The sequence below is a fragment of the Dermochelys coriacea genome, chromosome 5 (genome assembly GCF_009764565.3).
Source record: "Dermochelys coriacea isolate rDerCor1 chromosome 5, rDerCor1.pri.v4, whole genome shotgun sequence".
Lineage (NCBI taxonomy): Eukaryota > Metazoa > Chordata > Testudines > Dermochelyidae > Dermochelys > Dermochelys coriacea.
Window position 1 is genome coordinate 71,053,166 of NC_050072.1, and position 16,739 is coordinate 71,069,904.

The 16,739-nt window shown below is 43.2% G+C and overlaps 1 protein-coding gene across 1 annotated transcript in view; it reads right to left on the bottom strand.

The window, feature by feature from the left end:
* The window catches only part of TMEM232 (transmembrane protein 232), a 134,125-nt gene that overhangs the window by 64,435 nt on the left and 52,951 nt on the right, over positions 1-16,739 (bottom strand). The window contains exons 9-10 of the mRNA XM_043515058.1: positions 8,651-8,774; positions 8,032-8,257 (exon numbers count right to left, since the gene is read on the bottom strand). Of these exons, the coding sequence (XP_043370993.1) occupies positions 8,032-8,257; positions 8,651-8,774 (350 nt within the window). The remainder of the gene's footprint in view (positions 1-8,031; positions 8,258-8,650; positions 8,775-16,739) is intronic.

The following is a 16,739-nucleotide window of genomic DNA, read 5'->3' on the forward strand; positions in this document are numbered from 1 at the left end:
TCGTAGCCATTCCGGTCTTCCTGGGTTTCTCGCGGAGGGCAACGCGCGAGTTGATGCGTTTGTTAATCCCCCACAATTATATGCTCAGCTTCCTAACTCCTTTGCTCAGGCTCGCCTTTCCCATGACTTTTTTCACCAATCTGCACGCGCCCTTGCGCGTCAGTTTCGATTGCCCCTTGCAGACATCTGTGCGATTGTTGCCTCTTGTTCAGATTGTCAGAGACATTCTCTACCCCTTTCTTTCGATGTTAATCCTCGCGGTCTTGCCTCCCTTCAGCTCTGGCAGACTGACATTACTATTTTCCCTGAGTTTCGCCGCCTTCGCTCCGTTCATGTGTCTGTTGACACTTTTTCCGGCTATGTTTGGGCTACTGCCTTTTCTTCAACCGGCACTCGTGATGTTATTCGCCACTGGCAAAGTTGCTTTGCCGCTATGGGCGTTCCGGCCACCATTAAAACTGATAATGGTGCCGGTTACGTATCCCGCCCTACGGCTCATTTCCTTGCTCGTTGGGATGTGTCCCATGTCACCGGGGTCCCCGGTAATTCCACGGGTCAAGCTATTATTGAACGTACTCATGCTTCCCTTAAATCTTTATTACTTAAACAAAAAGGGGGAGTAACCCCTGACCCACATCCAGATGCACTTGAGCATACCCCGCAGGCCCGTCTTTAAAGGCATTATATGTTTTAAATTGGTTACAGCCTGGCCAACATGATGCACCCCCGGTGTTCCGGCACCTCTTTGGGTTGACCCAGGACGAGCACCTCCCCCGGCCCCAAGTGTGCTGGTTTGACTACCGCCAACAGATATGGAAAGGGCCGGTGGAATTGTTAACCTGGGGAAGGGGATATGCTTGTGTTTCTACTGATGCAGGTCCCCGGTGGATCCCAGCCAAGTGGGTGCGTCCATGGCTACAGCAACCTCGCTCGCCTTTGAACCCAACGCCTGGAGAACAAGATCCTGCGCTTGGAGAGGAAGCATCGGAGGAGGCTGTGCTTGCAGCCATATCCTGTTTATTTCCAGAATGAGGATGTGGGCTATTAATATTGTCATAGTGTTATTGCTTGGGTTACAGTGGGGACTTCTTGTACCCCTACGTACACGAATGATGTATAACCTGTGGGAACGTTTAGCATCGATAGCCAATGTCACACACTTTTGTTTGTCTGATTCTGTGGCAGCAGGGGAACTACTGGGCACTTGTCTTGTGCCCATATGTCATCATCCCGAAGAAATTGGCAATCACACTATGCTTGTAGCTTATGCCAATTTGTCTTCACAGTATTCGACTATGGCAAATTGGGGCCCCGCCAATTATTCCTTACCCCCTGAGGCCCTGTCTTTACATACCCCATATCCAGCCAGGGCAAATAATGTAACATGTGCGAATGGTTAATTGCACACGCGCAAAAGTACCTATGGGCTGCCAAACCGTTAATGCCCCCTTCTTGAATTGTACTAATGCAGTTAATGTTTCTTTTAATTATGGACATATTATTTTGCCAACTGGTTGGTTTTTTACCTGCGGTGCGCGGACTTTTAGTTATATTCCTGTAATTTAAGTCATAATACTTTATGTTGCCTTAGCCGAATGACCCTTTTGTTGCCTGGAAAGAATCAGCAGCGAAGTCGGCGAAGCACGGCCCTGCAGAATACGTGTTCCGCCGACGTTACCTTGTATAGTCATTCGGAATATTTGGCTTTGATGAATGCCGTTGCAGGCATTCCTGGCTTCGCAACTTATTATACGGTGCAAACTTTGAATGCATTAGCTTGTTTTGCTGTTAAAGTGCTTAATGCTACTTCACAGGCTATTGCTCTTTTGAGTATGGAACAGCGAGAATTAAGAGCATTTTAGATAATCGAGCTGCAATTGATTTTTTATTGCTTAAGCATCATATGGGATGTGAATCATTTAAACATATGTGTTGTTTTAATCTTACGGATAATAGCCGATCCATTGAAGAGCGTCTGGATGAGCTAACTTCCCTCACTGAGCACATTCGTCAGGATACCGGGTTTGCGGGATTTTGGGATTGGCTCACAGGGTGGTTGCCCTCCTTGGGGTGGCTTCAGCAGTTGTTTGGAATTATAGTTTTTGTATGTATTGGTCTTATTTGCCTTTGTTGCTGTTTGCAATGTCTCCCCTCCTTGTTTGATACATTCCGTAAAATACATTGCTCTGCCCCTGTTAAGTCACTCCTGCTGATGAGTGAAAATTGGATGGAACTACGCAAGTAGCCGATGGTTCGTGTGTCATGTGATAAAAAGGGGGGAGATGTGGGAACATGGTGTGTTTGTGAGCTAGTTAAGAATGTTTATGAGCTAGTTAAGGTCGCGGTGAACCTTTGATGACCCTTTAATGAACCTTGAGAAAGAGTTACAGGCTGGAACGTGACCCAGACAAACTGGCAACACCAGACCTTGTTGACAACAGATAGCGGACAGCTTTGATCCAATCAAGAGGAAGAATGCACGTGTACAGCCCGTGCTAAGGCTGCTCGACCAACAAAATATCTCCGTGACCGGATGATGGACTTGGGAGGGGGTTGGAAATGTTATGTAAGAGGAGTGTATAAAAGCAATGAGGAAATAATAGATAAACGGCTTTGCTACCAACCATATTGGCTGATGTGCTTTGTCCGGCTCGCATGAGAACCCCAACAGTGATGGAGAGAGAGCTGCTGTAGTGAAACTAATGTGTTGAGGCATCCCTTTCTTTACCTTCCACAAGCTGAGAATTGGGCTAGGCTAGAACAGAGCTGCCTTCTTGATGGTAACCAGTTGTGTGATTTCCCAACAGCATCAGGAACACGGGATTGGATACACAAAGAGACTTCTCACTGACCTGAATAGGAGTTTGTCCAAGTAAGACTTAAATGAAAACTGAGTAAGGGTTTCAGAATTTGGCCTTAAATCACAGAGAGTTCCTATCACCCTCACTTTCTGATTGGTGAGATGGGAGAGGTTGCTGAAATTTATGAGAGGAGCGCTACTGAAATTTTTTTCTGTTATAGCATGGGGTCATAGTATGAAAAAAGTTGAGAATCACTGCCATAGGTATTTATAAGGAGGATTCAGGGAACTACAGGCCAGTCAGCCTCACCTCAGTCCCTGGAAAAATCATGGAGCAGGTCCTCAAGGAATCAATTCTGAACCACTTAGAGGAGAGGAAAGTGATCAGGAACAGTCAGCATGGATTCACCAAGGGCAAGTCATGCCTGAGTAACCTAATTGCCTTCTATGACGAGATAACTGACTCTGTGGATGAAGGGAAAGCAGTGGATGTGTTATTCCTTGACTTTAGCAAAGCTTTTGATACGGTCTCCCACAGTACTCTTGCCAGCAAGTTAAAGAAGTATGGACTGGACGAATGGACTATAAAGTGTATAGAAAGCTGGCTAGATTGTCGGGCTCAACAGGTAGTGATCAATGGCTCCATGTCTAGTTGGCAGCCCGTATCAAGCAGAGTGCCCCAAGGGTCAGTCCTGGGGCCGTTTTTTTTCAGTATCTTCATTAATGATCTGGAGGATGGCGTGGACTGCACCCTCAGCAAGTTTGCAGATGACACTAAATTGGGAGGAGTGGTAGATATGCTGGAGGGTAGGGATCGAATACAGAGGGACCTAGACCAATTAGAGGATTGGGCCAAAAGAAATCTGATGAGGTTCAACAAGGACAAGTGCAGAGTCCTGCATTTAGGACAGAAGAATCCCTTGCACTGCTACAGACTAGGGATCAAATGGCTAGGCAGCAGTTCTGCAGAAAAGGACCTAGGGGTTACAGTGGATGAGAAGCTGGATATGAGCAAGAGTGTGCTCTTGTTGCCAAGAAGGTTAACGGCATTTTGGGCTGTATAAGTAGGGGCATTGCCAGCAGATCGAGGGACGTGATCATTCCCCTCTATTTGACATTGGTGAGGCCTCATCTGGAGTACTGTGTCCAGTTTCGGGCCCCACACTACAAGAAGGATGTGGAAAAATTGGAAAGCATCTAGTGGAGGGCAACAAAAATTATTAGGGGGCTGGAGCACATGACTTATGAGGAGAGGCTGAGGGAACTGGGATTGTTTAGTCTGCAGAAGAGAAGAATGAGAGGGGATTTGATAGCTACTTTCAACTATCTGAAGGGGGGTTTCAAAGAGGATGGATCTAGACTGTTCTCAGTGGTACCAGATGACAGAACAAGGAGTAATGGTCTCAAGTTGCAGTGGGGGAGATTTAGGTTGGATATTAGGAAAAACTTTTTCACTAGGAGGGTGGTGAAGCACTGGAATGGGTTACCTAGGGAGGTGGTGGAATCTCCTTCCTTAGAGGTTTTCAAGGTCAGGCTTGACAAAGCCCTGGCTGGGATTATTTAGTTGGGGATTGGTTCTGATTTGAGCAGGGGATTGGACTAGATGACCTCGAGGTCCCTTCCAACCCTGATATTCTATGATTCTATGATAATGGATTTTATTTCTATATCTATTGAGATTACTATATGCATCTCCCCTTGGGATGACTCCCTCTAGGTTGAATAGGTGTATAGTCCTATTGCTTGAGATTGTTGGCAGGGTCCTGGAAGGCCATGCCATAGTTGGCCATACCAAGTTGGAAAATTTTAACTAGGGGGAGATCAAGTGGGTCAATAGTCCTGTATATGTAATGTGTATATTAAAATACAAGTAGACTGTATATGCAGTAATAGGTTTCTGTATCATCGAGACATAACTGTTCTAGGGCTATGTTATGTGTATTATCACAAGGTGACAGTGTTTTTAGCTTGCCTTTTTCTCATTGCTGCTGTTTGTATCTCTTCCTGAGGATCTGTCTTCTGTGGTGAAGGAACATAGTAGCATATTTTGAAGATTTACACTGACTTAAGATAAATCTTTATATTCTATCTTAATTTCCTAAAAGTGCAAACACATTTTATAACGAGAAGAAAAAACCCAATTACAATAGTTAATAGTATCAAAAAAAAAATTAGATTTGATTTTAGCGTGCTCATTCCACGGTGACAGATTATCTTGGGGATAAAAAAAGAGGTAGGAATGTATAACTTTCCAAAAGGTCTACTCTTTTACTTTCAGAAATCAATGTGACACTTTTCTTTGATTTTTATCTTCCCTTGATCATGTTTTTAGCCTTTCAGGAGTCTCTATGTAGTGATCCTGGTGTAAATGCAGAGGACAGGCTCTCAAAGCTAGCGTTCAATAACCACTTCACGAGAGCTCTGCAAATGTTGCTATGATTGATGAGATAGTGATGATGGATGGGAGACCTGTCATCTTCAGTTATTTTGTGAGCTACCAAACGGTGTTCAAATCCAGATAATGTTGCTCCATGCCAGCTCAGGAAAAATGTGAAGGCTCAGCTTTTCAACAAGGTGGTAAGACAGACATTGTGCCCAGTGTTGGGAACTCTGACAGGCCCAGTATTTCAGTCCCACTGTAAGCAATAAATCTACAGATGTATGTGTGTATATACTGTGTTTATATGGAGAGCCTCAGAGTATCATCTCATCATGTCTAACTAGCTAAGCATGGCCAGAGACAGTCCTTAGTTTGATAGGAGACTCTAGAGATAAACCTAGAAGCTGTAAGACATTCAGTAGATGTCACTCTTTGCCTTGAATGAATACTCAAAGAATGCCCTAACACTGTGTGATTATGGTTGGGTGCTACAGTGTGTATCTCTCTTTATATATATATATTGGAAGAGATGTAAAGCTCATATTCTGACAATGTATGTTCATTAACAATTCCATGGCACTTTTCTCAAGCACATAATTATTAGCTTAAAGTCCACCTGCCTGTTTCCAGATAAGTGGGTTCAGTCAATTAGTCCTCAGCTTTCACTGTCCTTTAATGTCCATTTTTGCCTAAATTATTCAGGGGACAAGAACACTACAGATGGTCAGTTAGTTCTTATCAAATAAGAAGTGGTTCAAACCACAACGCTGTTCCTGAATCTTTTAAAATCTATTTTTCTATCTACCTAGGCTTCCTTATCATGCCCTTTGCTGTAGTATCTGAGTGCTTTACATGATTTTCTTGTTTCAACTGACTTAACCTCCCCACCACCACTCCGAAATAGCCTTCCAAAAATCTATACCATTAGTTTCCCCACAAATTGAATCCAAAATCGTTCGCATCTCCAGGCCAGGCCAGTTTCTCACCCCTTTCCCTTGACTCTGACTCCCCACATCTTTTGATCTCTTGTGTCTTTGCTGAACTCAGGCTGGTTCCTAATTCCAAATCTCACCCAGCTCTGGGGCTTCCCTATGGAATGAAACACACATGGAATGGCAACAGCAGTGATTGGTGTGTTGTGATGATACATCCCAACATACCAGAAAGGCATTAGAGGGGAAGAGGTTGTAACAGATCTCTCGTTTCCCTCTTTCCTTAGCCCCCCGAGTTCAGTGCATTTCTTATGGTCTCAAAAGGAAACCAGGGGGGGGGGGAAACAGTGAAGTTTTATGTATCCAGGTCAGCTATGCTGTTAAGAAGTTAATTTTTATAATGTTTTTTTTAAGCCTGACAAGTAAAGGTGGTGAGGCTTTTTAGAATGTCTCCAAAATGAAAAATACAAACTTCTAATGGCAACAGATGCTATCTGAGTTGTTGTAAATTCAGGACAACTACTAAGAAGCATCTGATAAGATAAAAAGCATGTTTTAAAGTAATAATAATGCAAAGGGGTCACACAGTATTATACTAATATATGATTTTTGGTCCATGAATACAATATTGTGAAGTGCTGTCCCATAAAAACAAGTTTTATCCTGTATTTTTCTATATACTTGTCCTTTATTTCCTTGAAAAGTATGTAATCACTCCAATCTACCATATGTACTAGGCTAAAAACTCAAGTATTTAGCCCAGATATGTGCACATAACATACATATTCCACAGTGCTTCCATGACAGTGTGTGCAAGTCCTCCATTTGCAGGCACTGATCCTACAATTGCACATTCCAAGGATAATTAGATGACCAGCCGTTTCTATCTTTGTCCACTTTGTATGTAACTATGGTATAACTGTATGCAATCATGGTATTTGCAAACATAATCATGTGCAATCACTTGTGTGCACATATGAATCATGTGTCCACATATTTAGATGTCCACTATATATATAAACTGTGTTGGTAGAAAGATAGAGGTTTTACTATGTATTAATCTTTTCTGCACCCTGTGCCGTGTTTTCAGTGTAAAATAAATTAAAGGTGTTAAAAGAATTGGTAATGGGTAATTTTGAGAGTTTACACAAAGAGAGAGGAACTTCGGTTTCAAATTTCTTATTCATTTAATTTCTTGGTCACAGTTCATAAGAATAATAATACTTAGCTCTTTTATATGCAGCACTTTTCATTAGTGGATCTCAAAGCACTTTACAAATGGCGGTCAGTATTATTACCTTTGTTTTACATATAGAGAAACTGAGGCAAGGAAGTTTAAGTTACTTGCCTAAGTCCTGCAGCAGACCATTGCAAAAGCCAGGAATAGTATACTGTATACTGTAATTTACCATGTAGTTACATTGAAGTTACAGGTTTCAGAGTAGCAGCCGTGTTAGTCTGTATTCGCAAAAAGAAAAGGAGTACTTGTGGCACCTTAGAGACTAACAAATTTATAAATTTTATATATAAGTAATAAATTTGTTAGTCTCTAAGGTGCCACAAGTACTCCTTTTCTTTTTATTGAAGTTACAGTGCAGTTGTGCTTTGCTTTTGTTCATTGATACCGGTAACTACCACTTATTAATCTAAGAATACATGACTCCGAATAATTACAATGTAAATACAATATAGTTAATACACCTGTATTCTTATATTACCTATATTAAGAAGAACACCATAGGGCAAATAATAAGTAGCAAATTATCCCCAAATTTTCAGGGAAGTGAAGACGGGGCACCAAATTGAGTTTTCTGTACCTGAACTTTTAAATGTGCTTACCATATTTGTAAAATTGGCAGGAATATGTATATGTGTGGTGAGGGGGAGGGTTGTTTTGTTTTTGCTTATTTGGTACTTACAGTTATGTGGACTATGTGAAGGACTGTATTGCAAAAGGTCGAAAAAACTTGCTCCACTTAATTCTTCTGTATGCTTAGGTGGTTTTGTACAATCACAGAATCCAAGAAAAGCTGTCTTTTGTAAATCTGAGGTAATACCACTTAAACAAATGTCTCTGAGCACAGTGGTGTATATGTAGCCTATTTCCCAGTGCCAGGATGATAGATTTTTCATGCAGTTGTCTTTCTGTTAGTAGAAATATAAAACTTCCATCAAATATCTAGAAAGTCTGACAAAATCCAAGTTCTAACAGAAGAACAGTATAGTATACAATAGGAGCAGAGTCACATACTCTAATCTAATGTCATATTTAGTCACATTAATTCCCCAGAGTGCATAATATAGCAGAGAAAATAATCATTCACCCGACACACATAGTGGTTAAAGAATAGGAGAGTTACGCTTGCAGATGTTTATTCTATTGAAATAACTGGTCTGCTCATTCTATCCCCATCTCAAAATACTAAGATCAACATGACCTTCAGTTTTAAATAGTAAAGAAAATAAATGGTTTGCTTTTATTTATTTATTTATAACAAACACATTTTCTTGCTACATCTAAATTAGTACTGCTGTTACCTGCTTCTGAAGAGACATAGAGCTTGAAATAAAATTTCTCACTAGATCCATTAAAACCTTCAAGCAGGACAAGTTTAATTTGGCAGCCTCTCCAAGGACCAACAAACCTAATACAGAATCCAACCTAGATATTTCAAGACAGAAAAAAATAACTTTAATCCAAAATAAAATAATAATGGATTTTTAAAATATTGGCTAGCCAGAGACAATTAGTGTCCTGTTTTGTAGAACCAATTAGTGTCAATAAATGCAGGCATTTGTTGGAGCTAGTTAACCTCAAAGTCTAGAAAGCAAGTGAAAGTGTACCACAGATTTATGGAGATTTAGTGAGTTTAATGTAAAGGTCTGACCCTAGAAAGGCCCTAGAAAAGCACAAACTTTCCACATTTCTTTCTGGATCCACAGTAAAGGCAGATCAACTAGCTCCATGCTTTAATGGTGTCTTAGTTCTGTTACACCTTGACATCATTCATGGAATGAACATTTTGGTACTGTTAACAAGTAGTTCACTGCTAGATCTCAAAAGTGCTAGGTTTCTGTACAAATGGTGGGGAACAAATCATTAGATAATGATTTATATCACTTTGTTTAATGGAAAACATAAACTGTTTTCAAAGTAATTGAAATTAGTGTTAGCAAAGCTCTATTAGATACCTAGTTCATTCCTCTGCTAACCCTTAGGGCCAACCTGCTGGCCCTACCAGTGACGTAGGAGTTATTTGGCTAATTAGAAGGGAGAAAAATGATGTCATAATTTCTGACTGGTAAACAAGGGTAATGTTAACTAACAATGAATCAAATTGGAGGGAAGTTTCTAACAAAGCACAAGAAAGGAAATTATCAGGTAAGAAATGTATCATTCTGCTAGCAGTGTCTCCCACAATTCTGTTATACATGGGCTATCCCTTCCTGTCTGCAGTTTCTGGAAGCAGTTCAAAGTTGTAGCATAGCCTGTGATAGTCATGACCCCTTCTCTGGCCTGCTGCCAGATGATTCCTCCCAAAACTGTATAAAAACTTGTAGAATATGATTAGTAACAATAACTTCAGTGCCAACCAGTAAACTATGTTCAGTAGTTTACAGGCCTACCTCTCAAAATGAAATTCCTTTGGCTAAGAAGCCATCCAGGAAGGGTAGAATGGTGGGAGATGCTGCTTTCAGAAGGCAAATGATCAGATAAGAAATTTACCATTCTGCAGCTCAGTATTTCCCACAATTATGATTATGTACAGGGATTAGTGAACAGAAGCAGGGAGGGATTAGAAAAACAGAATGAAATAGAGAAGACCTCCCCCAGCCCATCCTGAGTTAATTGCCTAGAATGGCAATGCTATTACAGGACCACTGCTTGCAGCGCTTTCCTGACAAAGAAGGCTTCTACAGAGGACAGAAAATCCATTTTAAAACACCTAATAAAGGTGTAGACTGATTACCACGTTGCTGCCCTGCAGATCTCTGCACGGAAAGCACAAGCTCTTTCTGCCCAAGAAATCGTCATAGACCTTGTGACGTGTACTTTGATTCCATATGGAACAAGAGTATCTGACATCTTGTATGCCTCTGTGAAGCACAGCTTGATCCATCTAGCTAGTGACAGCTTGGATATCCTGAGTCCTTGACACTCGGGATGAAAGGAGGCAAACAAGGAGCCCAATCTTCTTGCTGATTTTGGTGTACTTCATATAGATCTTTAGTGCTTTTTGAATGCCTGAGTGCCACATCTTTTCTATTGGATGCCATGGCTTTGGACAGAATGAAAGGAGAATGATTTCCTCTGAGGCATGGGATGACAAATTCACCTTAGATAAGAATGATTCTGGAGTTCTTAACCCCGCCTTGTTATCATGGAACACAAAGTGGGGTCCCTGCATGGATAAAGCTGCTAGTTCAGAAACTAATCTAGTAGACATGATGGCTATCAGAAAACAGGTTTTGATGGGTAGAAGAGATATTAATGTCAGTGACTCAAAAGGGTGTGTAGTTATCTAACTGCAAGTTGAGCCAGTCTGACTACTCGGAGAAATCTGGATAGTTGAGGGCTCTCTGTCAAGGAATCAGAGGATCCCAAGAATAGGTCATTACTTAGAACTGACACCTGGTGCACTTTTGTGCTGGGCTAACGTCCTTTTTCATCAGCTTCCTGAAGAAAGCCCAGGATAACTGGGATACCAGGATCTTTGGGATTTTTGTTGTATTCCACACCACAAGCTAAACCTAATCCAGATGCCCCTTAGTGTTGAAGCTAGCCTGGAAGAGAAGAATAGAGTTCCAAGGTCCTGAAGCACAAAAAATGGGGCCATGTTCATGAGTTGATTCCTGAACATGAAACCAGGAGGCCCAGTAGCTGCAGACATTATGGTAGGTCTTGCATTTAGCAACATGGATATCAGGTTCTAGATCTCGAGGTATTTGTCCAGTGATTGGTAGACCTTTGAGCATAAGTTTCTATTTCCATTCCCATGTGAACTATCTTTGTGGAGGGAATCAAGGAGCTCTTCTTGGTGTTTATTACAAATCCATATGCTTGATTCAGCATCCAGACTGTGGCACTGAGTGCTAATCTCTAATCAAGATGTCATCTAGAAAGGGAACAAGTGAGTGCCCTGAGACCTAAGGTCTGGCTATTATTACCATGGGCATCTTGGTGAAGACCCTGGGAGCTGATGAAAAGCCAAATTGGAGTGATGGGTACGAGTTGTGAGCTGTCGTTCTGAGATGGGGGACTGGATGAAGAAGGGATAGGGTGGGGCTTTAGATTGAGGAGTATCTGCAACATGCCACCTCTCTCACCCACTTCTGTGGTCAATCAAAACCATTATTCTGAGAAGTGGAGAATTCTGCCTTGCAGGTTCAAGTTTGGGTAGAGGTATGTATGTTTTTTGTCATACTGGGCTCTTAGAGGTAGTGGACCACCTCTGGATTTGCCACACAACCCCCATTCCAGGGTTTTCTCCATATATACCTGTTGCCTTTCCTCTGGTGCCTTTCCTCCTTTATTTGGGAGGACAATCTTTGTTGCTAGGTTTGTAGTCCCTCTTTAGAGCACTGAGAGAAGGGATTGTTTTGGTTTGGAAGAGCTTTCTGCCACTATTTTGTCTAGTTCTTCCCCAGAGAAAAGAGAGCCTGTTAGATGAGCACAGAACATTTTTGTAGTGAATGTCAACCTTCCAGCTGTGGAGCCAGATGTGGCATCTGGTTGCTGAGCGGATGCCATGTCCCTGGCTGAAAATCTCATTGCATCCATTGACGCATCCAGCCAGGACACTGTAGCTCTTGCAAAGCTGCCACAGATCCTCTAAGGGTGGTCAATGAAGCCTCAAAGTTCCTTCTTTAGGATGTATTTCACCTTTATATCAGTTGGATCTTTGGTAAAGAAATCCTCAACCCTTTTCATATGGGGTTACTATATATTTTACCTGAGATGCCACTGCAGGACTGACCTTTGGTATATCTAATGGCATTTTTTGGTTGTTGCAACTTGTAATACCTAAGTGTATACCTGCTTATGTGTTTGCCCTTATTCGGGGTTTCCTATTCCTCTCTGATCACATCCTTGAAAGATGAGTGCAGCGGGATTGCTGTCTCAGAAGAGGATTTAGAGGACAAGCCTAAAGAGATACCTGTCTTCTAGCACCTATTTAGGTTGGATCTGCATTGTGGATGTGACCTTTTTGCTCATGGTTTCAAATGCTTCAGAGGGCCAAAACCTTTTTATCTCCTCCGCGCCCCCCACCCCCACACACACACGTTCTGCTCAGAGCCTCAGTCTGAGAGGTCCTCTTCCTCAGTAAAAGAGGAGGTGTTTGAGGCAAAGGATGAATACCTGCTATATGTTATCTTTTTATATACCTTTCCTTTCCCTTTTTTGCTCTTTCTGGATTTTTTAGCCTTTTTTGGCCAACTTTTCAGCAGTTGTACCCAGCTGTTTCTAAGGCATGGTCTTTTTCAGTTTGTTTTATACAGTTCCTTGAGCCCTGTGGATCTCTCTCTCTCTGTTCTCCCCCTCAGGGTTGCACTCCCACTGTCTGGGGAATAGGGTTTCATTGCCAGAGTTCCATGGTTCAATTTGGGAAGAAGGGGAGCTGAGTATGAGTGCCATTTCTCTGCTTAGTGAATTTATGACTCATTTAGGAGTCGGGGGGGTTTCTTTTGGGTCTTGTTCTGCCCTGAGTCAGATAAAGTCCTCCTTTTCATTGGCATCTCCGAGTCCTCCCTCTGATCTGCGTCTCCAAATCAGACTTTTCTGTTTTGGAGTCACGGCCTCTTGGGGCATGGGTGTGGACCCAATATTTCTGTGTCCTAGCAATATCTGGGTCTGTTGGCTGAGAACAGGCAGGGCACAATTTGCCCTCCGAAGAGTCTATAATAGCTTCCTTGCAGATACGCCACCACTTGGATTTAACTCGGTGCTTGTGAGACAGCTCTGCTATGCCTGAAAAGGAGCAAAAGAGTCTGACAGTGAGGGGCTATAGTGCTGGGATGGCTGTGACCACCTGAGGTCCTGACTGCTCCATACCCAGTCCAGGAGATGGAGGAGAAAGGCTGCTGACTACTGCCTTAAAATATGATAAAGTAATAAGCTGGCAAAGAGAACTGAACTGCCAGTTTGCTGCTGTGGAGGCAGAAGATCTAGCAGCAGGCCAGAGAAGGGAGTGTGGCTGGCTAGCATGGGCTGTACTATAGCTTTGAACTGCCTCCCAAAGCTGCAGAAAGAAGAATTGTCCATATGTCTCAGAATTGTTGGAGATGTTGAGCTGCAGAAAAATCAATATTTATGTCAAGTTTTGTTCAGTATCTTCATTAAGTGATCTAAAAGAAGAAGTAAAAATCAGTAAGAACACAAATACAGAGGCATGCAGAGAGGTTAGTAACTTGGTCAGAAAAATAACCAAATGATTCACCTTGTAAAATGCAAGCAAATATGTTTAGGGGAGAATAATCTGAAACACAGATATTTAATGCAAGGCAGAAACTTGGTCACTTTCAGCATTATTCCTTTCCAAAATGTGATAGTGGATAGTCAATTAGACATGTGTTTGCAATGCAACATGGTAGCAAAAAAAACTATTTAAAATGTGAGTTGCATACAGAGTCACATCACATTAGGAAGCAGAGATTATACAGATCCTTTCTACATGTTTCTGATATGAGTGCACATGGAATATTGCCTTCAGTTCTGGACACCTCACTCACTATCAAAGATATGAAAAACTGGATGGAATTCAGAAAGAATCAAAAATGATCAGGGTCCTGAGGAACTGACTTTTGAGAGAGATTAAAAGACCTAAATATGTAAGTATAGTACACATTGGCTGAGCAACAGTTAAGGAAGTGTGTGGGGCGGCGGTGGGGGGAATATATTAAGAGCCTACAAATGTTTGAAAAGTATAAATACCACTTTTTGCATGCTTCCAACGGCTTTGCAGGTTGATCGTTACTGATCTGTCTGCTTACTGCCCTGATAAAGTTTCCAGGATGGCCTTTCCCTCTTTAAAAGATGGCACAGAGCCAGATTTTGCCCATTTGATCCTGGATCCCAATGTATCTTTCTGGCAATACAACTGGGATTGCAGTCTAGAAGGCCCACAATATGCCACCTGCAGTTGTGGGGAGCCATGCTGAGACCCCAGATCTCATTGTCATCTAGGACAGTGGTTCTGAAAGCCGGTCTGCCGCTTGTGCAGGGAAAGCCCTTGCCGGGCTGGGCCGGTTTGTTTACCTGTCAGGTCCGTAGGTTCGGCCGACCGCAGCTTCCACTGACCGCTGTTTGCCGCTCCAGGCCAATGGGGGCTGAGGGAAGGGCGGCCAGCGCATCCCTTGCCCACGCCGCTTCCCGCAACCCCCATTGGCCTGAAGCGGCAAACAGCGGCCAGTGGGAGCCGCGGTCAGCCGAACCTGCGGATGCGGCAAGTAAACAAACCGATCCGGCCCGCCAGGGGCTTTCCCCGAACAAGTGGCAGACCGGCTTTGAGAACCACTGATTTAGGAGAAGCATTGGGTCAGGAAGCTCTTGTGGCCAGCCAGAGGACAAAAGGACCATTCTGTGGACATTGAAAAGCAGATGTCTGCAAGGGGTCATGACCAGGTTGCCGACCAGTTTCAAATAAAGAAAAAGCAGCTCCGGAGAAAGTACATTGAAATGAGGGATAAAAAGAGAATCCAGAGGAAGATTTTTTGATGCACTGGACAGGATTTTACACAATTACAGTACGACCCATCCCAGGCACTATTAGAAGCTTGCTGCCTGCACTCTCCCCTCACCCCCACTGAGGCTGACCGGCTCAATCCATCGGGGGATGACCGAAAGGATGCTGGAGAAAAGCTGCCCCGCTGAAAGATGGGATCTTTCTGGGACTCAGGACTAGGGTGGTCACTCACTCATTCCTGGAATATTGGATGTTCTGATACTTCCAGGGACACCATGTCACATCCCCACTGATGTGACCTCACCCCCATTGTGTTTGACCTTACACACATGATGTGTGCAAGGTCATGCTGCACAGGTGACACCATTTTTAAGAGTGCATTCCTCCGTATCCCTGATCTGAGTCTCTCTCCACCTCTAGCCAGCAGCTCCCAGTACTGCATGCCAAGTTGCTCACTACGTAGCCACCGCACACCTGTTACCCACTGGCCACTGCTGCCACTGGGTATTACCCCCAAAACACACTATTGGACATACCCCGGAGTTCCACCCTGCCTCACACTCATTGGCCAGGGCTCCTCCAAAGCACCGCTCCCTCCCTATTTTCGTTGGTCAGTGTTCTTTCTCCACCCAGTGTTCGAAAGACCCCATTGTCCCAGATACCTTCTTCTTTGGTGACCTCGAATATGCTATTACCCATCAGTCAAGGCTATTACCTGCCATGAGTGGGTGACATTGGGGATACGGGCTGAGTGGGTGGAAGTGACCTTGTGCATTCTTCAAAATGGCATCCCCCATCCAATATCAGATCAAACCACATCTGGTTTTGTCTCAGTACCAGATTGGGGACAAACCCTAGAAAAGCAGGACCGTCCAGTTTAACACCAGATGAGTGGCCTGCCTACTCAGCACCCTGACAAAAGCCAGCTGGAAAGCTAAACCCAGTCCTGCCCCACTGCAATGGCTGAGCCAAAGTCCCAGTTGGAACTGGGTCCCCAGGCTGGGACCAAAAAAGTCAGATTCCTCGGAAGGGAACTTTGGCATGTAAATACCTATCTTTACCATTTAATATTATTGTTGGCAGCTGTGAGCTAAGAGCCTCCATCTCCCTGTCTTTTGGTGTTTCAAAATGGCACTTGCCAGCATAGTACAGCCACAGTCTGAACTCCTCCCCCTCTCCCCCTACCTTCTTGCGGCAGATTCAAATAATGAAAGCATTCATTAGTGCAAAATTCAACAGTGTATTGAGACCCTGCTTACAGGAAGAGAAATTTGCTTAGTTCCTGTAGCTTACTGTAGGCACAACTGAACACTGGATGCCTGGTCAAGGCACAAACAATACTGCTCCCCACTGAGGTACAAATGCCCTATAAAATGTATTGGAGCTGGCAATCATGCCAGGACTCTCACTTCTTTTCTCTGCACTTACTCCATGTCTGTCAGGGAGATGCAGCAGAAATTAAGACTGAGAAATTGCTCCGTTTTGTTTCGTACATTATAAAGAATAGTTATATGCCCATGGTCCCAATATAGCTTGCAAGCCCCTTCCAATTCTGCAGCACTTCTGGAAAACTATCCTGGTGAATAGCTTTAGAGCATCTCTCACTGGTCCTTCCTTTGCCTTTTTGAAAAAGGCCATTCTCAACCTCCTCGTCACCTGCCTGAGCCTAACATCATTGCGAGTCAAGAGGATAGCCTAAAGGGGAAGTAGAAGGGATTACTATCTAGCTTGCCCCCAACAACACCCTCCCCAACCTCCTTTTTATACCTCCAACAACACAAGAGGGCCACCAGCCCACAAACAAAACTGCAAAACAAACAAAACTGCAAACAAAACTGCAAAAGCAACCTGGGAACATAGTTCTGACCACCCCAACCCTACCAGTATGAAAGCAAATACAATATACAGAAATCCAAATGGACCAGGCACTCTCTGTACACGCA